Source organism: Trichosurus vulpecula, chromosome 2 (assembly GCF_011100635.1).
Source record: "Trichosurus vulpecula isolate mTriVul1 chromosome 2, mTriVul1.pri, whole genome shotgun sequence".
Taxonomy (NCBI): Eukaryota; Metazoa; Chordata; class Mammalia; order Diprotodontia; family Phalangeridae; genus Trichosurus; species Trichosurus vulpecula.
Genome location: NC_050574.1, coordinates 373,305,000 through 373,330,741, shown reverse-complemented (window position 1 = coordinate 373,330,741; position 25,742 = coordinate 373,305,000). Strand labels below are relative to the sequence as shown.

General features: G+C 36.3%; 1 protein-coding gene across 1 annotated transcript in view; it reads left to right on the top strand.

Moving 5' to 3' along the window:
• Positions 1 to 25,742, top strand: part of TTC3 (tetratricopeptide repeat domain 3) — a 142,871-nt gene that overhangs the window by 14,753 nt on the left and 102,376 nt on the right. Inside the window, exons 6-10 of the mRNA XM_036747973.1 lie at positions 510 to 563; positions 2,569 to 2,689; positions 7,994 to 8,079; positions 18,973 to 19,067; positions 22,328 to 22,390. Coding sequence (XP_036603868.1) covers positions 510 to 563; positions 2,569 to 2,689; positions 7,994 to 8,079; positions 18,973 to 19,067; positions 22,328 to 22,390 — 419 coding nt within the window. The remainder of the gene's footprint in view (positions 1 to 509; positions 564 to 2,568; positions 2,690 to 7,993; positions 8,080 to 18,972; positions 19,068 to 22,327; positions 22,391 to 25,742) is intronic.

Genomic DNA, 25,742 nt, shown 5'->3' with positions numbered 1-25,742 from the left:
CCGCCAAAAAAACCCCTACCCAAATGAGGTCATGAAGAATTGGACATGGTTGAACCAACTGAAGAACAGCAACAGTTAAAGCCTTAGATATGATTTCAATTTTTGTCTTAAATCTAGGAAGGCTTCATGGTATAGTCCTTCATAATATCTCCTTCTGATAATCTTTTACAATATTTTAGGTCAGCGAAGGTATTCTTAAGAAAAGTCCAGAAGATGGTGAATTTCAGGGAATAGTTTTTTGTGATCTTAGTGAGGGATTAAGGAAAAATACTCATTAAAAAAGTATGTTTTTGTTATAACTGATTTTGTTATTAAAACACTTTAAGATAAATTCTGAATTGTGGTTCCTTGGGCATGAAGGTATTTTGCATGATTTACTAATAATTATACTATTTATTGAAGTCTCTGTGAGATTACTAGCTTAATTCAAAATGTTAAAGGGTTTTTTTTTTCCTTTAGAAAATAAAAATAAAATTTAGTTATGATTCTAATTTTTTTTGATTTTGCAGGATGATCAGTTCTTTATCGGTGGTATACTGAGAATTGGTTATAAGATAGAAAATGTAAGTGTTAAACGTTACATCATTTGTTTGCCTCTTTCCATATTATAGTACTGTTCTCTCCATGGATTGTGGTTTATTAACAAGATCGCTCTCCTCATTTCAGGAAAGTGTTAATGTAGTGAGGAAAACAAATCTTTGGATAGGCTCCTTCACCTTCAGTAGTATGATTCTGTTTGCAACAGTCCTTTTTCCATCAAGTAAAGCATATGTATGTTGTGAAGTTTGTTTTCTCAGTAACATTTAAGCAGATAAAAATGGGATAGCTGGTGGTTTTTATTTGACATAAAGTCTGAGAATTTACAGTTGATTTTTTTTTATGACTAATAAGTCAGCATGTAATAAAATGTACAAGCAGCTAAGAAATCTTTAATTCTGGCAAATGATGAAATAAAAAGCCAAAGAAGCAAAAATCTTTGTTATTTGTTTTGAGTATATTTAGAGGATTTGGCTTGTTCCTTCCTGAAAAAAATCCTTACATCCTTCACTGATAATACTTTCAGATACTTAAAAGGCCCATCCATATTGCATAGAGAAGTATCAAAGTTTCTTTTGGTTTAAATTTTCTTGTTTCCCAGCATTCTTTTGTCCTCAGACATTGGAGCCCATCTTAGAAGTGGTGGTGTTTGAACTCATTTCCTTTTTTTCTGGTATATTGAGGGCGGTGGACAGAATGCTGGGCTCTAAGCCTGGAGGGTCTGATACTGCACCACTATGGACAACTTCCTTAACCCTTCAGTGCTTTAGTTTCTTCACCTGTAAAATGAGAATAATGGCCATAATGTTTACCCTATAGGATTGTTGTAAGATTCAAATGTTATAAAGTACTTTTTCAGACTTTAAAATCACAGTATCAGTGTGTTGCCACCTTGGTGAAAGTGACTGTACTTCTTCTTCCCCTGTTTTCCCACCTAGTTTACTCAACTTGAATTTATTGTAGTCTTACCTGATATCTAACTCTGAACTTTCCCAACTTGGCTTTCAGGAATAACTCAGAATGCCGTGTCACTGAAGAGTTAATTATTTTGTTGAATGTCTTAATTCATTTGATCTGTCTGCATTCATTCAGAGAGTAAGGACCAAAGGAAAAAAAAATCACAGTTTCTTTTTATAACTTAACACCACAGTAATAACAATTGACTTTTTAATTTAATTGATGCCTTTTGTCTTTTATACCCTAGTAATTTTCCAATATTTCTAATGTAGTCCATTCAAACTCCTGGATTCTGGGTTGGTCCTTAGTCTGGAAGCAGTGGTTCATATGAGAATTTAGACCATTCTCCTTCTTTTCATCACCATTAAGCCTTTTGTTTTCCTCTTGTTATTACAAGAAAATTTGAAACTCAGAGATTCCCATGACCAGGCCAGCCACATAGTAGCCTAATCATCAAGCCAATCCACATATCAGACCAGAAGTGCCAGGTCTGCTTTGGCTCTTATCATTATTTCTCTTGGAATGAGCCATCTTGACTTTTAAGAGCATGGACTGTGATGAAGATCCATCATCTCTCTATTCATGTAGTACCTGTGCCTGGACTTGGCAGCTCCTGATGTCATGTGTGCCTGTGCTGGCATGCTAAATAATTTTTATTTTTATGGCCTTTGTGTCAAAGAACAAATACCCTAAAATGAAAACACACAGTTCAGTTCAGTGGTGAGGTACTTAATAAACATTGATTGAATGGTGGGCAAAGTGCTACATAGGAAAAAATTAAAATGTCTGTCTTCATCCTGGTTACCCTAGTTACTAGAGCCTGCCTTCCCCTCTATAGTTATTTTCTTTCTGCTTTGTTTGTATTTTATATATACCTTACATACAGGTTCATACCTGTTGTCTGCAGTGTCTGTCTACCCGTATTAGATTATAACATCCTTGATGGCCGAGACAATTTTCTCTCTTTTATTAGTGCTTGGTACATAGTAAATACTAAATAAATGCTTAAGGATTCATGGATTCATCAGATATTGGAGAGATTTATTTAAAAAATTTTCCCTATACTTGTAACAGAAAATCTTGGCAATTGAGGAGGCTTTCAACTGGGTGAAGTATACAGGAGAATTCAGAGTTCTGCGTAAATTGGAGAGGGCTGAAAATTGTTGGCCTATGCTAAGTATTTTCTTTACTGAATGTAAGTATGCATATTTCAGACTGTTACTTTTAGTTTTTTTAAAATAGTGTTTGGGGGAGAATGCTTATGTCTATTTTTTTTATCAATGTTTTTTTATCAGTTATCACATATGATAGTCTATGAAATGCATTTAGGAGAACTAGAAAAAATTGTATACAATTGTTAACATTGTTTGTTCAGTTACCTGTTTATAACATTATTCCTATGGAATTGACTGCCTCTCCACCATTGTCCGTGGCTAGGCCTGGCTCATTCCAGTCTGGAGATTCAGGTTTCAGATTGGAACTGAACGAGACTGAATGTTTCATAATGAAGAAATGTCTTCAATAATAGCATGGAAAGGATATTTAGCAAAAATATAGCATTGGTTTAGTTGGGCATTTGTCATACTGGTGATCAGAAGGGCATGATGACTAGCATGGCAGTGGGAAATTCGTCAAGCTTGAGGAATGCCTATTACTGACAAGGTGGGCTTTTGACTACTAGGAAGCAGCAGCATTACTTCAAGCATTTAGTAGATTCTTGAACCAATTTAGTCTCAAGGATGGTTTCATTCCTTTTTAGGGAAAACTGGCCTATATGGAAGAGATCTTCTGGTCTTCTTAGGCCATGAATAGTGAATTTCTAGCTGAGCAATAGAATCTGTTGCTTTGAGTGCTAACCGCATTAGTAGTAGATGCCGCTTCTACCGTGTCCCATCCTTTGGTTGTAAAAAAATTTCTAAAGGACCTTACACCAATTAAATAACCTGGTTAGTCACCAATATTGGCCAATCCCATCTTCAAAGATGGAGAAAATCCTGGTGTAGGTAATACTAGAGAAGGAAAAAAAAAGGCCCGTGAAGGAACCAAGACCAGACTTTGCTTCACCCCTTCAGAAAGATTCTATCTTGGATCTTAACAATTAGGTTCATGGTAAAGTTGATGTCAGGGGCAGTTCACAGTTGGATTATCCTATGTAAATTGGAGATGAAGATCAGGAGCTGCATCTGGAACATCAAGGCCGTAGTGCAGGTGGTAACACTTGTGGCACAATCATTGATCCTCATTGTGTTGTCCCCTTCCAACAATTCTACTCTTGGTTTCCATGATTTCCCTAGTAAGGAGATGTCTGAACCTTCCCTGGAAGAAGGAGACCTGCCAATTGAAAGGGCCTAAGCCATTTGGTTAAGCTATATAGAGTCCTCTGAGAAGGTAAGGACCTTGAGACCCAAGTGACTGGACAGGAAGTAGAATAAGGAAGGGCTAGAGAGAGTCCACCAGAACTGTATCTAAAAGCAATCTGTCCTGATCAGGTAAGCTTTCCTGAAGGCTGGATTGAAGAAACTTCCTCCTAGGATGGTGCCAGTTAACCTTGGACGCAGCTTCTCAGTTGAGACACCCATCCCTGGGAGTTATGTTGATGAAGTTGCTGTCTCAAGAGTCCAATCCAGCATTCAGCACTTTCAGCTGCTTGAGAATGATAGAGGAAATGGAAAACCCACTGGATGTGATGGCAGCAGATCCAAACTTGGACCTTTTTTGCAGTGAAATGGGTACCCTGCCGTGGTAGAAAAGGGCTTAGGAGGAAAGGTGTGTTCCATGAGACTCTGATGGTTGCTGTGATGATACACTTGACTAGTACCATAGTGCTGTATTCTAAGTAGGTATCAGTTGCAATTAGGGTAAACTTGTTGCCCTGAGATGGAGGAGAAGGATTAATATAATCAATTTGCCAGTTGGAGGCAGGTTAAGAATCAGATGAGATCATGCCATACTCATCTTTTGGAGGTAGTAGCTTGGATCGGTACAAAGAGTACTGTTGGAATTAACTTTCTCATCTTTAAGGACGTCACGTAGTCCTGTGCCCACTGCAGTATGACAACATTGTCCTACTCTCCTGATTGGAAGTGGACCCATTCCCCAAATTCTGACATTCTAGCAAGCATATCAACCTAGTTGATCAGGTCAGCAAAGAATATATGTCTGTGGTATATACTACGTGCAAGGGGAGGGATCTGCAGAATTCTTCCATTGGCCTTGATCCCAAAGAGGAAAGCCTTTGACCGTTTCAGTTACTTCTGGCCTCAGACCACCTGGCATGGCCACTACCCGGAAATTGGTATAGATGATTATCTTATCTTCTTAGTCATGCACTTTGTAGCTCAACCCATGGGGAAGATTTGCCAGGAACCCCATCTCTCAGAAATTTTCCACTTACTGGATTGATGATGGCTAAGATCCAGTTGCACATACCTTTTTTAATATTGGACAAAGCTAGCAGCGAAGCAGACAGATCGGTACTCCTCAAGAGCCAAGTCCCTGTGGATTAGGGGTAGGAGTGGAGCTCTTGGGTATTAGGGCTAGGATACAACCTGCATTACATCTAGAATTATCTGGGTTCTTTTCATCTACTTTATTCCCCAGAATTCCAGCTTGAGCTGGACCCTGGATTTTGCACAAGGAAAGATTATGGCTTATATCACCAAGGACTTCTTGATGCTGGCCTCATTTAGTATGTTCAGTTTTGTCATTAGTGTATTGGTGAACTTCATTGCCCTCAGTAAATAAAGCCTTACCACAATGGGGCAGTAGCAAGTATAGAGTTCAGGCAGCTCTGAGGAAAGGTGGTGATAGAATATTGAAGTCTTCCAGGTAAAGGCATTGCTCCTGGCTAGTTTTAGCCACAGGAACAATATAGAAAGGCATTAGCAAGGTCACTAGCCCCATACCACTCACCTGGGGCCTGTTCACCACATTGATGAAGACAGGAATGGCCATGGTTATTAGCATTAACTCTTTTGTTCAACTCCACTGTAATTCCACTGTAAACTGCCTGGTGCCATCCTCTTTTCCTCACCAGCTACTTAGGGCAAAGACAGGTTTTGTTGAAAAGTACTATGACCTGACTTTTATCCCTCCCTGGATCCAAAGGATTTCCATTTGGCCTCGAGGTGGTCATAAACTAGTGTGTAAATACCTGTTTCCAATAGGATGAGCTTCATATAGCTTCCTTCAGTTGCCTGATATCTGGCCACTCCCCTCTGGATTCTGTTTTCCCTCTATAGTCTTCCCAGGGAATTCTTCAAGCCCTATGTCAGCCTGGAATCCAGTCTTTACCCCAGGGTCCCACCATTGCTTTATAGCCTATCCCTAGACAAGAGCTGCCTCCCACTGCTGTCTTCTCTTCAAATTACCTTCATCTGCTTCTGCCTGCTGTGAGATGGGCCTCTTAGACTTCGACGAGTCATAGCATCACCACTTGCCTAGAGTTTGAGGGAGGCCCTTCCTTGACCAACCACCTATGTTTCAGATATTCCATAGATATTTTTCCTAGATTCATTCTTCAATGATTAGTTTACTCCCATCCTTCCATATTCCCCATACCAGGAGGTCTGAATCCCAGGCTACCAATGTACAAACAATTCCCTATTTCCAACTGTCCTTTCCCTTCTTATTCTCACCCCCCTCAAACAGTGTTCCTCTCCAAATCTGTCCTTCTGTTGTGCTCTGTGGAATGCCTGCTAAATTAACAAACTTGTTTTCATATTAAACCTTTTCTTTTCCATTCCCTCCATCTCCTGACACTTACTGAGACCTGGCTGCCTTTTCATGACACTGCATCCCTGGCCACTTCCCTTTCTATCACTGGTTTCTCTTTTATCCACACCCCTTGATTCACTGGTTGAGGTGGGGGCCTTAGAATTATCCTTGCTTCCCACTGCTACCTGTAGATCTTCCTCTACGAATATTACTCAGCAATCCCTTCTTCTTTGAGTCCATGCCATTTAAATTTGGTTACCCATTTAGAGCCTGGTGGCTGTTATCTATCAACCCCTAGTGCATTGTCCTTCCTTCATCAGTGAAGGATGAAATGGCTCAAAGTCCACCACAGGTCTCACCCTCACACTAGGAGACTTCAGCAAATATGCTGATACTCTCTCACATTCACTAATTTCCAAGTTCTCAATCTATTCAATTCTCATAACATTCTATTTCAGCTACACACAGAGATAATCATAAATTTGATCTTGCCATCATCCACAAGTATTATACTCCTTGTTAATGAACTCTCTGAGATTCCTTTATCTCATCATACTCTATTACTCCATTTTTCCCTATCTCTTACAACCCCAACTCTGTTTTTTATCCTCACATAATCCCTCCTCCCCTGTATACTTTCCAGGTGTGATGATTCCTGTACTGGTTATATGCTTTTTTCCCTTCCCTATCTGGATCCCTTGGTGAATCAGTTCAACTTTACACTCAAATCCTTTATCCCCTTGTATTTTACCATGCCCAACCCCAACCTAACTGATCTCTTTGCCACAAGTCTTTTCTCATTTTAATCCATTCCCTACACAGCTCTTACAGGGATTTTCTTAAAATATAAGTCTGATCATGTTGCCTCTCCCAGTCAATAAAGTGTATTAAGTCCTCATAACTCTCGTATTAAATATAAAAACATGTTTGGCATTTAAAGCCTTCACAGCTGACCCCTTCATAACTTTCTGATCTACACATTTCAATTGCTTCCAGATACTCAGTGATCTGGCTTTTCTGGCCTGCTTACTGTTCCGTATATGTAGCACCCCAACATCCTTGTCACGTGTCCCAACCAGATTAGTGCTAGTAGGTTGCTCTTTGCACAGTGGTGAGTAACTTTATGGAACCAGTTAATGATATTAGGTGGAACTATGTCTGTATCATGAAGTACTTTCCGCTGGAGGTAGAACTCTTCCAAATGTTACCTTAGTTTTTGTTGTATATGTGGAACCATGGGTAAAGACAAGTTTTAGTTTTTAGAATAAACAGTGACCAGTGATTTGTCTTCACTGGGGACAGAGAAAAGTATATTATACTTTTGATGGTGTTGTCTGAATGAAGAAAACAGACTGAAGACTTGGGGCTTTTGGTTGGGTGTGTTTAACCAGCCCATTTTAGTGAACTGATACTTCTATATGTTATTAAATTTTGATCAAGAATTGCTATTAATATCTGCTTTTAAAGTTTCATTTCATAGGAGAAATCCGGCAATCAAGGCTTTTTTTAGTTTGTTGTGATATTGTTATTTTATGCTTTGAAAAGTGGTTTCATACCTGTTTAACTTACAATGTAAATTCAAACTGAAAATAAGACTGTTTGGATATTGCTAAAATGCAAACTTATTTTTTCCCATTTTAATTTAGGTATAATTAGGCTTCTTTGTTAAAAAGGAAAGTAATATACTACTTTCTGCTAACAATGAACGGAGTTTTATTGTATCTTCACAATCCTTTTTTCCATTTGATTTTTTACAAAATTTTCTTTTTTAATCTCTAAATAGACAAGTACCATATAACCAAAGTTGTACTGGAAGACTGCAATTTAGTTGAAGAATTTGAATATCAGAACTGTGCTGCTTGTATAAAGGTAAGAATAGTATTTACTGCTTGGTGTTTTTAAAAATTTCCTTGGTAGAATGTGTGATACCCAAATGGACTTATCAGTCAAGCAGTAAGTACTTATTAAGTGCCCATTATTTAAGGTGCTGTGCCAGGGGATACAAAGACAAACAATCTGTACCCTTGAGGAGCTTATAGTCTAGTGATGAGAAAAGCATACTCATATAGAAGTATATACAAAATAAATACAAGATAACCTCAGAGTTGGAGGTAAGGCTTCATCACTTCTGGGGTCACAGAAAGCCTTCCTGCAGAAGCTGGATTGATCTGAATCAGAGTTGAGGTGCATTCCTGGCCTGGAGGAACAGCCACTTCAGAGACCTGGAGATGGGACTGATTGTGTTTGAAAAACAGTTTGAAGAAGTCCAGTTTTCCTGGACTACCATATATTTGGAGAGGAGTAATGTCTAATAATGTATATAAGTCTAGAAAATTAAGTTTGGGTTAGGTTTGTAAAAAGCTTTCAATACCAAACGGAGAAGTTTATGTTTTATTCTAGAGGTAGTAGAAAGCCCTTGGAGTTTATTGAATAAGTTGATGTGTTTAGACTTAAATTGTAAGAAAATTCCTCTGTGGAGGATGGATTAGAATAAGGAGAAATTTAAGGCAGGGTGGCCAGTTAAGAGACTATTGCTAAAGTCCAGGCCAGAGGTGATGGGAGCCTTAATTTAGGCTGGTGACTATGAGTGGAAAGAAGAGGATATGTGTAAGAGATGCTGGGGGAGGCTGAAACAAGACTTGGCAACTAATCAAGTATGTGGGATTGAGAGTAAGAATCAAAGGGGATGCTGAAGTTGTGTCCTAGATCAGTCTAACTCACATACAAACTTGGCCTCATATTGACTTGGAAAACCACAAATTAATATCATCTGTGTTATATTGTATTTTTATTTATTTTGTAAAATTTCCCAATTACATTGTAATCTGTTTAGGCCATCTCTGCCCTAGACAGAGGTAGGGAAAGTTGGAATGAGGTAGATTTGAGGGAATAGATAACAAGTTCTATTTTGGATATGTTGGTTTAAGATGCCTGTGGAAAAGTTCCAACACTTTTATCTGTCTGTCTGTCTGTCTGTTGAGACTGGATATTCCTGTCTCATCAGGCTATAAGTGCAGTAACCACTCACAGTCTGATACTATTGATAGGCAGAGTAGAAGTTTTGCTCTGCTCCCTTTCTGACTTTGAAGGGTGCTCATTGGGCATCCTGGTCATCGTCCCTCTACTATTGGGGTGCAGGACGAATCAGCTGATTGCTGACAATAAGGCTTTAAACAGTTTAGCCCTGTTGTAACTCAGATGTCACAGCTCAGGCAATTTACCATCCTGAGTCTCTAAATAGGAATTACAGGTGTATACTACCTTAACCCATCTTAACATCCCAGTTCTATATATTCATGAGGTGTTTGGTTATTAGGGAATGAAATTCGGGAGAGAGACTAGGACTAGATATATAGATTGGTAATTGATAATTGAACCTATAAGAGCTAATGAGGTCATCATATGAAATAGTATAGAGGAAGACCAGGGTCCTGATATGGAAGATGATCCATCAAAGGAGACAGAGAAGAAGTTGTCAGGTAGAAGGAGAATCAAGAAGAAAAATGTCTTGAAAACTCAGAGAGGAGAAGGTCTAGAAGACAGGGTGGTTAGGTGTCAGATTCTACAGTGGGGTTAAGGAAAATGAGTATTGAGAACTGACCATTGGATTTTGTAATTAAAACCATCATTGGTAACTTTTGAAAGCAGTTTTAGTTGAGTGATAATATCAGAGATTTTAGAAAAGAGGAAGAAGTGGATGTGGGTATAGGTAGCTTTTTCTTTCTTTTTATTCTGAGCTTAACAAATTTTCTCCCCACTCCCACTAACCAAAAAGAAATGTCCATATGAAAGGGAACAGAAAAAGAGGATTGATTATATGTTAAACTGAGTTTCTTACATAGAGCTTTTCTTAAAAGTACATATTGTGGCTAATGCATAAATGTAATAAAATCAACATGTTGCTTTTAAAATTGTCTCATTTCTTTCTTCTTTCTGACTTTCCTTGTAAATTTTGACATGTGTCAGTGACTCTTCTTTTTTTGAGGGGCAATACTGTTGCTAGCTCCTCTCTTCCCCAGATCCCTTGCCCCCATGAAAAAAATGAAAAACTTAATTCATGTACAAATAAGCATAGTTAAGCTGAACATGTCCGTACATTTGCCACATCCAGAAACATATGTCTCATTCTATTCTTTGAATCTTTCGCATCTTTGTGAGGAGGTGAGTAATCTGCTTCATCATGGGTAGTGGTTATTCAATTTACTATAGTCAGTAAGCATTTATTAAGTAAATACTATGTGCCAGACACTTTAGTAAACACTGAAGATACAAAGAAAAGTAGAAGACAGTTCCTGCTCTCAAGGAGCTCACAGTTTAATGGAGAAAGACAACAATCAACTATGTATAAATAAGCTATATTCAGAATATATTCAAAATAATCAACAGAAGGAAGGCTCTAAAGTTAAGGGAGTTCTGGAAAGGCTTCTTATAGAAGGTAGGATTTTAGCTGGGACTTGAAGGAAACCATCGTGCAGAAATGAGGAGGGAAGAATATTCCATGCAAGGGGAATGCCAGAGAAAATGTTTGAAATTGGGAGATGGAGTATCTTCTTCAAGGAACAGTTAGAAAACCAGTGTCACTAGCTACTTTATAAGTATAAAGTGTAAGGAAACTGGAAAGATAGGGATGAGGGAGGATATGAAGGATTTTGAGTGCCAGAGGATTTTATGTGATTCTAGAGGTGACAGGGAGACACTGTAGTTTATTGAGTAAGAGGGGGACAAGGTCAGACATACATTTTTGATGATCTCTTTGATAGCTGAGTAGAGGATGGACTGCTGTGGGGAGAGACTTTTGCAAGGGAGACCAACTAACAGACTGTTGCAGTAGTCCAGGCATAAGATGATGAAGGCCTGTACCAGGGTAGTGAAAAGAGTGAGGGTATTGAAAGAGAAAGGGAGCTTTATTCCAGAGATGTTACAAAGGTCAAATGGATAAGCTTGACAATGGATTAATGTTGGCATGGGGTGGGGGGGGTGGGGGGGGGGTGAAAGAGCGTGAGGAATTGGGGACGACAGCCTGAATAACTAGGAGGATAATTGATACTCCCAATTATGGAAAGTTAGGAAGAGTGAAGGATTTGGAGGGAAAGATAATGAGTTCAGTTTTGGACACGCTGAGTTTAAGATGTCTACTGGACATCCAGTTTGAAATGTCTGGTAGGCTGATGTGAGACTGAAAGTCAGCAGAGAGATTAGGCCTCAGTAAGTAGATTTGAAAGTCATCAGCGTAGAAATTATAATTTAATCTATGGGAACTGATGAGATCACCAAGTGACATATATTTCTTTCACAAGGTGATAGGTGGATTCTTTTATTTTCCACTTTACCTTACCGTCTGGGTCGAAGATACTCAAGCAGTTTTTTGTGATGATTTCTTGAAATTTGAAATTTGATATCTAGCCTTTTTTTGTTCATGTATCAGGTAGTCCAATGATTCTTGAATTATCCCTTCTCAATCTGTTTTCTAGGTCACTTGTTTTGCCTGTGAGAGAGTTTACATTTTCACCTGTTTTTTAATCTTTTGACTTTATTTCATTATTTCTTGAAATCTCATGTAATTATTAGCTTCTGTTTTGTCAATGATTTTCAAGTTACATTTTTTGATGAGGTTTTGTACCTCTTGTTCTAAGCTGTTAATTATCTTTTCATATCTTTCTTCCCTAGCTTTAATTTCTTTTCCCATTTTTCCTCTGTTATTCTTATTTAGTTTTTTTTAAAGAAATTTATTTGTTTTGGCATTCTTTTCTTTTTAAATTTTAAGTTCCAGAGTCTCTCTTTCTCTCCCTACCTCCCTCCTGCCCCACCAAGAAGGAAAACAATGTATCAATTATATGTGTTATTGATATGGACAATTGTGTTTATAGTGTTCTGAATATTAAACCAACTCTACAATCCTGATATACATCCAGCTTGGTCATAGTGTATGATCTTTGGGCCATTCGTTGAACATAATTTTTATTGCATTATGATCTGTCAAGGGTGCATTTGGATCATTCTGCTTTTCTGCATTTATTAGTAAGGTTTTTATGTCCCAATATATGGTCAGTTTTTTTTTCGTGAAGGTGCTGTGTACAGTTGGGAAGAAAAAAAAGGTGCACTGCTTTCTGTTCCTATTTAGTATTCTCAAGAGATCTATTGTATCTATTTCTTCTAAAATTCTATCCATCTCCTTAATGTCTTTTCTTCATTTTATGGTTAGAGTTATCTAGATAAAAGGGGAAACTTGAGGTCCTCTACTAGTATATTTTTACTGTCTTTATTCTTCCTTTAATTCGTTTAACTTTTCTTTCAAGAACTTGGATGCTATGCCATTTGTTGCAGATATGTTCAAGTATTGATATTACTTCATTGTCTGTGGTACCTTTTGGCAAAACGAAGTTGCCCTGAATATCTCTTTTAATTAGGTCTATATTTTGCTTTTGCTTTGTCTGAGATCCTGATTCCTACTCTTGCCTTCTTTAGCTGAAGCATAATAGATTCTACTCCAGCCCCTTATTTTAACTTTGGATGTGTCCTTGTGTTTCAAGTGTGTCTCACAACATATTGTTAGATTCTGTTTTCTAGTCCATTGTACTATTCAGTTTTATGATGCATTCATCCCATTTACAGTCACAGTTATGATTGCTGTGTATTTCCTTCCATTCTGTTCTAAATCCTCTTTTTCTACCCTGTCACCTCTTCAAAAATCTGTTTAGCTTTTGATTACTTTCTCCCTTAATCTAGCCTCCCACTTTTAGCACCACCCACTCCCCTTTCTCCTATCCCATTTCCCTACTACATTTCCATTGGGTGAGATGACTTTTTCTGTGCATATCTGTGTCTGTGTATATGTACATGATAAAATTTTTTTTCTTCGAATAAACTGAAGTGAAAGTGAGGTTCAGGCATTGCCTGTTCCTCTCCTTCCCCATCCACATGTTCTGCTTTATTGTAAAATCTTTCTCATGTACTTCTTTTGCATGAGATAATTTTTTCCATTCTTCATCTCACTTCCCCCCTTTTCCTGCTCTTTACTCTTTCATTCTTTTTTTGAGGTCATTTCATCATATTACATTCACACCTGTGCCCTCTGTCCACAAAGACTCTTTCTTATTGGCCTAATGATAAAATTGTTGGGAGTTGCGTGTATTTTCTTCCTTTGTAAGGATATAAACATTTTGACATCAAATCTCTTATGGTTTCTCTTTCACATTTGCCTTTTTATACTTCTTTTGAGTCTCATGTTTGTCAGATTTTCTGTGCAGCTCTGGTCTTTTCATCAAGCATGTTTGAAAGTCCTCTATTTGATCTGATGTCTATGTCCTCCCATACAATACAGATTATATTTTGCTGAGTAGTTTTTTTTCTTTTTTTAAAAATTTATTTAATATTTTTAGTTTTCAGCATTGATTTTTACAAGAGTTTGAATTACAAATTTTCTCCCCATTTCTACCCTCCCCCCCCCATCCCAAGATGGCATATATTCTGGTTGCCCCGTTCCCCAGTCAGCCCTCCCTTCTGTCACTCCATTCCCCCCGTCCCCTTTTCTCTTACATTCTTGTAGAGCAAGATAGCTTTCTGTGCCCCATTATCTATATATCTTATTTCGTAGTTGCATGGAAAAACTTTTTTTTTGAATATCTGTTTTTAAAACTTTGAGTTCCAAATTCTCTCCCCTCTTCCCTCCCTATGAAGGCAAGCAATTCAATATAGGTCACATGCGTATCATTATGTAAAACCCTTCCACAATACTCATGTTGTGAAAGACTAACTATATTTTGAGTAGTTTATTTTTGATAATAATTCTAGCTCCTTTGCCTTCCAGAATATCATATTCCAAACCCCTTGCTCATTTACAGTGATAGCTGCTAAATTTTATTTGATCCTCACTGTGGCTACATGTTATTTCTTTGCAGCTGCTTTTGATGTATTTTCAGTTTAACCTGGGAACTCTGGAATTTGGCTGTAATATTTTTGGATCTCTTTCAGGTGGTGATCAGTGAATGTTTTCCATTTCTTCTTTGCCCTTTGGTTCTATGATATCTATGCAGTTTTTCTGTTATTTCTTGAAATATTATGTCTAGACTTCTTTGTTGATTGTGGCTTTCAGGTAGTCCAACAATTCTTAAATTATGTCTACTCAGTCTATTTTCCAGGTCTGTTCTTTTTCTGACAAGATATTTTGCATTGTCTAATATTTTTTGATTCTTTTGATTTGTTTCTTGTTTCTTGATGTGCTATGGAGTCATTAGCTTTCAGCATCTACCTAAAACCATCAGCAACCATTATTTGTAATGGATAAGTTAGAAGCCTTCCCAATAAGATCAGAAGTGAAACATGAACACTCAGTATCACCAATATTATTCAGTGTTGTGCTAGAAATGTGTAGCACTAGCAATAAGAGAAGGAAAAGAAATGGAAGAAATCAGAATGCACAACGAGGTAATAAAAAGATCTCTTTTTGAAGATGATATGATGATATATTTGGAAAATTCTAGAGACTCAACTAAAAAAACAGTTGAAGCAACTAATAATTATGGTTTATGTTTTTAGGTAGATGCTTCTTATTTTAAGGAAAATTCAATTTATACTTACACTTTCAAGTGTTTTTATAGGAATGAGTATTATATTTTGTCAAAAGCTTATCCTGCAGCTATTGATATAACCATAATTTTTGTTGTGTTGATATAATCAATTATGTTAATAGTTTTCCTTATATTAAATCATCTCTGCATTTCTGGTATAACTCTCACTTGATCACAATGTGTAATCTTTGTGATATATTGTTGTAGTCTCCGGGTTAGTATTTTATTTAAGATTTCTACATCCATATTCATTAGTGAAATTAGTCTATAATTTTTTTTTCTCTGTTTTTACCCTTCCTAGTTTAGGTATTAGCAACATATTTGTTTATAAGAGGAGTTTGTAGGACTCCTTTGCCTATTACTACAAATAATTTACTTAATATTGGAATTAGTAATCTGTAAATGTTTGGCAGAATTCACCTGTAAATCCATCTAGCCCTGATGTTTTTTTCTTAGGAAGCTTATTTATGGCCTGTTGAATTTCTTTTTCTAAAATAGGCTTATTTAGATATTCTGTTTCCTTTTCTGTTAATCTAGTCAGTTTATACATTTTTTAAATTTAATTTTATTTTAGACTCAAGGGCCAGAACACAAATACCAGAATACAGAAAAGAAACAAAACGTATCATAAACTTAAATATTGAAACTTAAATACAAAGTAAGAAAGAAAAAAAAGCATGTCGTATGCATAGCAGAATGTAAGAGAGGATTCAAAATATTCAACAATAGATTTTCATTTCAAGAAAGTCTATATGATAAATAATACATGTTGTGTTGAGAATTGTCCACCTTTTCTTTGCTTCCTTGTGAGTTTTTTTTTGTTCCCTGTTGTGTACTTTTTTACTTTGTTCTTTTTTTTCCCTCCCCCCACCCCACCCCTGAAGGACACAATAAAGTTTAGTTATGTTTCTCTATAGCTGTAGATATATACATACACATATGCATACATATATAGACATATACTTTCCCAAACATACTCTACTCCTGATCTTTGTTTTTATATTTGTGCGTATCTCTTGTTTCCTATCCCTCCTGATTGCTTTACTTTTTGTCTACCGATTAATTACCTTGCCCTCCTGTTACTTGCCTTCCCCCCTCCAAGGATCCTTCTCCTATCCTCCCATTCCCATAAATCTAAACACCCTTCTATACCCCCCTTTTACCTATTCCCTCATTCTCCTTGCTAAAAATCCCTCCCTTGTCCTCTCCCCCCCTCTCTATACCCCTACCATTTTATTTCTTCTAAATTTAGAAGACTTTTATACTCTTCTAAATATATGCGTATTGTTCCCTCTTAAACCCATTGCTGATGAAAGTAGGTTACCAGAACTACCAGTCCTCCTCCCCCATCTAATTCTTCTGTATCCTTTCTTCCTCTTACACCTCATTTGTATAAAATAGTTACTCTTTTTAGCTGTTTCTAAATAGTTTTACTTTTTAAATTCATATCATAGTCATGTTTACCCCCCTCTTTCTTATGAGCTCGCCAATTATTAATAAGAATCTTAGACATACATTTTATGTTTTATGTTATATAAAAGGTAAACGGCCTGTCCTTATGAATCCCTTATAGTCAGTCTTCCTTTACAACATCTGTCATATAGTTCCCCTAATCTTTAGACTTACACAGTCACCATCCTAGTACATCACCCCCGTTTGGGGGTGTTGTACTTGTCTCTTGGGGGTGTTCTGCCTTGTCTCTCATCTTTTCTGTCTTTATTCCACTCCTGTCAAAAGTGATCTTCTTATTTAGGAAGGTTCTGAGTATGTTACTCCCTTTTCCCCCCGGCACACTCCAGTGGCTCCCATTGCCTCTGGAATCAAACATTGAATCCCTTAAATTCTGTTTGGCATCTAAAGGCCTTTACCTGGCCTCTTCTTACTTTTCCAGTCATCTTACATTTTACTTCCTCCATACAATGTCCAGTGCAACTTCACAGGCTGACTTGATTTTCCTCAGTCATAACACTGCATCTCTTGACTCTGTGTATTTTCACTGGCTATTCTCCATCTCTGGAATGTTCTTCCCTTTATCGCTACCTCTTAGGTTTCTTTGCTTCATTCAAGCTTCAGCCTCAATCCTGCCTTCTCCAGAAGGCCTTCCTCTTTTCCCATTCACTGCTGATAATGCCTTCTTCCTAAAATTACTTCCTTTTTACTCCACCCGGTACAAAGAAATTGTTATTAATATAGAGATCTCTAAAAAGAGTGAATACCTCCGTAAAAACTACAGAGGCTCAAAGAAAAAATGAATTTCCAACAGGATTACTTGAAGAAATGAAGAGAGAGATAAAAAAATGAAATAAAGGCTCTGGAGGAAAGAACTGCAGGTAAAATGAATGATTTGGAAGGAAAAATATGAAGCTTTAGACCTTGGAAAACTAGAAAGAGAAAAAACCTAGAAGTCAAAGATGACTTCATGAAACAACAGGAAATATTAAAAAGAAATCAAAAGAGTAAAAAATGGAAGAAAATCCTCTTTTTCATCTGCTGAACATTAAATATTTCTAGATGTTCATTTTGATTGTGTGTGTTACTTTGTTTTTTAAAATGTGTTTCTTAAACAGTACTAGTGAAATTTTATTTTCTTATTGGTTCTGATACTCTCATTTTATTGAACTAGGTAGTCCATTCACAATTATGAAAATTAAATTTTCATTTTTCCCATAATTTTCTGTATTCGTCATATTCATTTTTATAATTCCAAACAATTTTCCTAAATGGCTGTGCTGAGTCACAGCTCCACTAACAAGGCACTGGTGTGGTTATCTTCCTGCAATCTTTCCGACATTGAATATTGTTAGCTTTTGTCATCTTTAACCGACTACAGGGTATAAAAGGAAACTCATAGTTAATTTTGATTCACATTTATCTTATTAGTAATTTGGAGCATCATTTTGTTTGTGCAGAAGCTTTTCAGTTTCACCTAGTCCAAGTTATTTTGTGTTTTGTTACTTCTTTCTCTTTTTTGACTAAGAGTAAACTTCCTACCTATAATGACATGATATGCTTCTCTTCATCTTTTTGATGGTATGATATTTATTTAGCATTAAGGACATGTATTCATTTAGAATGTACTACGAAATATGATGTAAGGTGTTGGTGTAAGCCTAATTTCTACCAGACTGATTTCCTGTTTGACTTTAAATTAAAACTTAATGCTGACATTATGGGACCAACTTTGTTCCCAAAGGAGAGCTATGACAATATATCTTTTTGCCTTCTTTGGGGGCTATGAGTCTGGAATATTACATATTGTTGAGAATATCATTATCAGTATGGTTCATCTTTTCCAGTATTATGTTGACTTGTTGATCGTTGGATAGTTGTCCCATATTTAGAGTATTTATGGTGAGGGTGAAAAGCAGTGTGGCATAGCTGGCCTTTGAACTAGGAAGATCTGCATTCTCAGGCTCCACTTCCAAAACATACTGGTTTATATACCTTTAGGCAAGTCACTTAGCCTCTCAGTTCTTTGCTACATTGGTAGAGAAAAGTTTCTTCATTCAAAGGTTTTCTGTATCATTGAAGTTATAGATCTGTTCCCCATTCTGCTACTCCCAAACTACCTTGGGTTAATGTTTGTAGATGGCCCAAAAACTGTATTTTTAAGCATCTTTTGCTTATTTTTTTCCCATTTTATCATTGTTTCCTTTTAGAAGCAAAAGAATTGATATTCATTTCATGAGTGGGGGGGGCAGGGAATAACTGTGTCCATCTCTTTGTGACCCCATTTGAGGTTTTCTTGGCAATGTGGTTGGCCATTTCCTTCTCCGGTTCATTTTACAGATGAGGAAATTGAGGCAAACAGGGCTAAATGACTTGCTCAGGGTCACACAGCTAGTATCTGAGTCCAAATCTGAACTCAAGTCTTCTTGACTCCAGGGCTGACACTCTATCCCCATTTTCACGAATTGCTATGGCTAAAAGTGCCATCATTTTGTAGCCAGCCATCATTGATGTCTCTATAGGACCATACTCATATGCTTTCCAACTTCGCTGAACCTGTCTGTCTCGCATTTATGAGACCATAATATCAAGAACTTTTTTTATCCATATATTTAAAAATCTAGTCAGGAGTTTGGTACATTTATAAGAAAGTAGAAATTCAAGATATATGGATATAGATAGATGTTATGTTTCCTCTTTAAATTACATATTTATTTTTGAGTATGTTTTCTTTTTGGTTTTACAGGAAGGTGAAATTATGAAAACAAGAGGAAATGAAGAATTCTCAGAAGAGAGGTTTGATACTGCTATCACATATTATACCAGAGCAATTGAATTTAGGTAAGGAGTAAATCGAAAGACATACATTTTATGATTTGGACAAATGAGAACACAAACTTGATATAAGGTCAAATGAAGTTGTCTCATATGTCTTCAGGTCTGTCTGCATAGAATAAATGTCCACCCCCTTGCTGTTTCAGCCTGTAGGGTAGGGATTGACAATATATGACATGCATTGAAGGTGATTTTGAGTGATATAGCCAAGACTAACTTAGGCAAAATTGTTAATTGAATGAGATTGGTCATTTGCATCTTCTAATAGCATTTGCATTTTTAAAAGATCGCACTTTTAAGACCAGCCTTTAGAGTTGCAGACAGCGGTTCCTTATTTCCTCGGGGAGGGGCATGAAAAATGATGATTTTGACAAATCTGAAAGGTTGTTGATTTCTGCTTTAGTTAAAAGGATCTAGGGAAGAGAGAGTGAGGAATGAGATACAACTCGTCCCTTGATTTTAGGCCATATTCACAAGTTGTGCTCTTCTTAAAGTTGTCTGGAAGTTAAAAATGTTATCAGCAAAACCTTTTAAAATACTGAAGGGCTTATATATGTTAACTGAGCAAAATCATAAGGAATTTATTTGAAAAAATCGGCAGTATATTAAAGGTTTCACCAAAGAGAAAAGCTGTTGAAGAGGGTCTTTGAAATCCTAGGCTTTAAAATTTATTTTGAAGCAGTTATAAAAAAACATTTTAATAGAGAAACAGAATAAAATAGTTACACCAGCATTTCAAACAAAAGACTAGTTTGTGACAAACCTTTAGAAACCAAAAATTGGAAAAAGAATTCATTCTTTAACAAATGCCTTTGGGAAAGGTGGAAAAGGCATTTGAATTGATATCTTCCACCATATAGTCCATTGAATTCGAGCTGGATGAGAGACTTAAACATTAAAAAATTAATTCTAGAAAAAAATGGGAGGAAATGAAATGAAATATTTATCTTAATGAAGATAGATGGATTTTTTTTTTACTTCATCGTTTTGAAGAAATGTATGGGGACGAGAGATACACTTAAGAAAATTAAAGGAAAAAGTTTCTGGACAGCAAAAAAAAAAAAAAAAACAGAAAAAAGAAGAGTAGATTGAAAAAATAGCAGCTTTAAAATTTGAAATTTAAAATATATTTGGTAATACTACAAAGTCATAGTGGTAACTTCCAGGCTGTAGTAGATAAATGCCCAAAGGATATAAACGGTTTTCAAAAGAGGAAATACTAAATAGTAATAATCTCTTGAAAAAAATGCTTCACTAATAATCAGAGGAACAGCTAGCTAGCACAGTGGAGAGAGCTGGTCCTGGAGTCAGGAGGACTCATCTTCCTGAGTTCAAATGTGGCCTCAGATACTTACTATCTGTGTGATCCTAGGCAAGTCGTTTTGCCTCAGTTTCCTCATCTGTCAAATGAACTGAGAAGGAAGTGGCAAACCACTCCAGTATCTTTGGCAAAAAAATCCCAAAAGGAGTCTTGAAGACTCAGATACAACTGAAAAACGACTAAGCAACAACAAAACAAAATAATCTGAGATCCAAATTAAAACAATTCAAATTGGCAAAAATAATTAAAAGCAATAGAATCCAGGGCTGTAAGGTGATGAAGAAACAGTTCCACTTATTTATTGTTGGTAGAATTGCAAACTTGAGTCTTTCTGAAGAGCATTCTGGCAAAAGCAATAAAAGTTACAAAATTAATTGTGTAGGAATTTGCTTTGCTTGACTATTTGTTACAAGGATTTTGATTTTCTTCAGCTTGGGAGTGGGAGAGAAAGAAAATAAATGCTTTAGATTGGAAAAAATAAAAATTTCAAGAACTTTTAAAAAATTAATTGTATCCTTAAATCATGAGAGGCAGTATGTCATGGTAACTAGAGAGCTGGTCTTGGAGCCAAAAACAAAAAAAATCTAGGCTCTGGCCTGATCTCTGACACATACTGGTTGTCTGAATCTGGGCTAGTTGTCTAGCTTCTCAGTGCCCTGGGCAACTCTGTGAATTTAAGTAGTAGAGAGAATGCCTGCCTGTATTGGTTAGAGAGAGTTTCCTTATTTGGGTTTTCTCATTACCAGTAAAATTATGACTGAAGTCCCTACTTCTATTCTTGAACCAGTAATGTTGTTGGAAGTATACCTGGTACTGTGATCACAAACATTAAAAAAAAAAGGTGCTTTTGGTTCAAAGATTTTTCTAATATATTTACTGTAACTACAAAAAAATTGGAAATAGTAATAATGTCCAACAGTAGGCAAGTGGTTATATTGTGGTACACTAATGTAATGGAATACTTTGACTTCAGCTGAGACTGACAGGTATAAAGAACACAAAAAAATCTGGAAAGACCTTTATGAAATAACATAATGCAAACAAAAAACCCAGTAAAAAGAAGAATATATACACACTAACTATAGTCATATGAAGAAAAGTGAGTAAGAATAAATGGACAGAATTCCTGTTGATGATTTAGAGAGAATGATTAAAAAGAAGAAAAGAAAGAAGAGAACAAGTTTTCCCTTCTTCAGGTTAACCTTTCTTATTTATTTCTGAGACATAGCAACCTGCATTAGAACCAGGTGGCTCTAAAACCAGTTCTGAGTAAAAAAATAATGATGTATTTCCTCACTAATAGTATATTTAAAAATAAAATATTCAGTTATTTAACTTGAGCTATTTAAAGACCTTTAAGCTGTTATGGAAAATTTAAAATTATCTTTAAATATTTTATCCCAAAATATAATTGCATATTGAATGTTACTAATAGTAGCATCAGGGAAAACATTTTTTCTGTGAACCAATGACTTTTTTAAGTTTGCTGTTTTCTGAAGTTTTATGTTACATTGTGGGGTCATTATTTTTTTTGACAAGAAAAACCTACTATTTTTTCACAAGAACAACCCACGTCTGTAATGATACCGTCAGAGTTGATGGAGAAATGGGATAATTTGACATGTAGAATTTCACTTTATGACCAGTTTGTCAGTAATTCTCTTAGCACTTGTAACTAAATGGAAATAATCATGAAATTGTGTAACGTATTCTTATAAAGTTGACTTTCTGTAACCGAAATCGTATCTTCGCATTTGTCAATCACAGTTGAAAACCTCAGTCTCCCTAGTTCAGTTAAAATAATGATCAGAGTTGAGCTGAAAAAAGAAGGAAATGTCATCAGCAAATATAAAGTACTTAAAAGGCTTTATTTAAACACTTTATTGTAAGTTTGTGGTTTCCAGGTAATATACTTGACTAATATTTTTTGTATTTTTTTTTAAAGACCTGAAAATCACCTACTTTATAGTAATCGAGCTCTTTGTTTCCTTCGTACTGGTCAATTCAAGTAAGTGTTCTTAGATGTTTGTTATGATCCCTAAAGCAGTGACATATTTATGCTGCCTTGTATATCATAGGCACATAGAAAAATCTGATTGAAACTTCTAATTTAGATATTTATATGACTAAAATCTCTTCTATAGGCCTAAAAGAACATTATTTGCTTTTTTTCCTTGAATTATTTTTTGCTTAATTTTTTTAAAGCATAGAAAAAGTATTATTAAATGTTAGAAGGTAAAAGAAACCAATAATTTATTTATTTTAGAGAGTGAGTAACCAGAAGAAAAGCAGGAAGTTTCAGCTAAACAAAAGGGTGGCTCCTGGGTGCTACTTGGAGAGATTGAGTTAGTGGAATTCATTTTATCATACACCCAAAGGCAGACACTGTTTCATAGGACATTTGCTCATCTTAATTTCCAGTGCTCATATGAACATTTGGAAAAATGACCCCCCTGAACTTTAATTACAGTTCATGTACTGGCATCTGTTGCAAAGAATGAATATATAGAAAATTCTGTATAGAACCCAGTAAGTCCTTCCAAATTAAACTGTCATGTACTTTGATATTCAGTGACTTCATTACAAAGAGTAGAGTAAGTAAAGATGGTGAGAAATACCCTGGAAAATATGGATCAGGAATTAGGAATGACAGAGACCAACTAGTTGTAGAATACCCAGAAGCCCTAGGCCTCTCTATATCATAAATACTTTTTTTAAAAGAAAAGAATTGATAAGTAATAGATATGGTAAGCATTAAATAACATCACAGAAAATAATGAAATTGATTACAGTTCAGCAGGAAAAGACTTGATATTAATATGAGTTATCCCTGAATCAGCTATCTATATGATCAGACCACTGACTTGTTAAAAAGGTAGCATGCAATTGAAACAACCTCAGTTCTGACCTATTTGATTTAGTTAATGATAATGATAAGTGGATAAATGGACCAAAAACATCACATCATCAAGAATAATAATTTGATGCAGCATTTGAACCTATGTGAACCTACCACCATAAGGAGGAGTCCAAAAGAGCCTTAGAAACATTAATCAAAAACCCTTAACTTAGTTGCTATATGAAGAAATGGTAGCCAGAATGTGTAAATGTGTGTTCAGTCCTCCTTTGTCCATTTCAGATTGAGTGAGGTTCATCTAAAGCCAGATCCCCCTGCCCAGCCCCTTCATCTGTACTTGTAGATTCTACTTTTCACTCACCCAAATTCAGTATATCGAAAAGTCAAGTTTGCTTTTCCCTCCCACCTTGCCCTTTTCCAGACTTCCATATTTATTTCAGTCTTCCATGTGTACCACCTTGGTAGTATCCTTTTCTCTTCAATCTTCCAAATGCCACATATCCTTTCCCTTGCAACATCCTGACTATTTTTATCTCCACAACATCTCGCACCTGACCTCTTCTGTCTACTCACACAGCCACCATCTTAGTTCAGGCCTTTATCACCTTTCACCCAGATTTATTTCAACAACTTCATCATTGGCCTTAAGTCTGTCCCTGTTTTAGTCAGTACTCCATCCTACTGCCAAAATGGATTTCTTTAAATGCATCTGGCTATGTCCCTTCCCCACTCCAACCTCCACTGGTACCCTTTTGGCTGAACAATCAAATGTAAAGTCCTCTATAGCAAAAATTCTTCACCACCTAGCATCAACCTATTTTTCTACCCTCAGTGAACATTTTTTTTCTCTCTCCCAGCACTCTGCCAACCAGCCAAACTGTCTTTCTTTTTCTCACATGACACTCCATCTCGCTTCTCCATGCCTTTGCACTGAAATACTCTACCTCCTCATCTCTTTGAGAATTTCTCTCTTCCTTCATGGTATAGTTCAGGTACCATCTTCTACATAAAGCCTTTCCTAAACCCCTCAACTGTTTGTGCCTCCTTTCTCAAGATGGGACTGGAGTCAGGAACACCTGAGTTCAAATCCAGCCTCTGAGATTTCCTATTTGTGTGACCTTGGGCAGGTCACTTGCCTGTTTTCCTCAGTTTCCTCACCTGTTAAATGGGGATAATAATAGCACCTGCCTCTATGGATTGTCATGATGATCACACGAGGTAATAATTGTAAAACACTTAGCATAGCACCCGGCACATCGTAAGCTGAATATATAAATGCTAGCTATTGTTACCTATGGTCTCCCATTAGAAAATAAGCTCATTGAAAGTAGCTAGGGATTGTTCCATTTATTGCATTTGTATATTTAGCACCTAGCATTGAGTCTGCCAAACAACAGGTACATAATAAATACTTGTTGATTGATTTATTGATCAAGCTTAAATGGGTAGTTCCTGAGGAACTTTAAAGAAGAATCTTCATCAGGGAGAAGATAGATTATTTGCCTGGCAAGGGTGAAGGATGACAGGGACAGGTGGACAGATGAGTGATCTCTGGTCTTGTTGCACTATGAAGAGAAAGAAAGATCCCCCAAATTTTGGCCTCCTGTGGCAAGCTTACTGGAAAAACAGAGAGAGAATTGCAAAAGATAGGCAGGCATAATTGAGTTGAAATAGGTTATGATTGACAAGGCTGGTTGGTTGGTTGTTGTCCTTTGTTGTGCTTACATTTATATATACATCCATATGTGTATAAATGTATATATTTCAGAACTGAATGAATGAGTCAGATCAACTATTTGTTAAACTAACTTAAAATTCTCAATTTGGACTTTGGATTGTATTAGGATGTGATCTGTTTATGAAAACAGTTAAATATAAACCCTATATAGTGGCTTGCACAGTGTTCGTAATTAGTTTCTGCTACTGTTGGATGCATCCTGTATACCCTTTATAATAGTGAGGGTTTGGAGTTGTTTGTTTTTTCTGTGTGCTATTTAAGAGAAAATAAAAATTGTAGAAAGGAAAGTTCACATAGATCAGAATGTCAGGCAGAGAGACTTTTTAGAAATCACTAGAAATTTTTTTTTACTAACTACAATAGCAGCCTTTCTGACATTTAATTATTTTCTCGTGTGTGTGTGTGTGTGTGAACATAAATACATATATACATGTAATATTCCCTTACATAATTTCCCACTTGAAAAATTACATTTTTCCAATTGGTAAGCAGCATTAAATGGACAGTTAGGTGGCACAGTTGATATAGAGCACTAGATTTGGAATCAGAAAGACTCATTTTCATGATTTCAAATTCAGCCTCAGATACTTACTAGCTGTGTTACCCTGGACAAGTCACTTAACCCTGCTTGCCTCAATTCCTCGTCTGCAAAATGAACTGGAGAAAGAAATGGCAAACCACTTTGATATCTCTGCCAAGAAAGCCCAAATGGGGTCATGGAGATTTGAAGTGACCTTGTCTGTTTTTTCCACCTTGCTGTTTTGA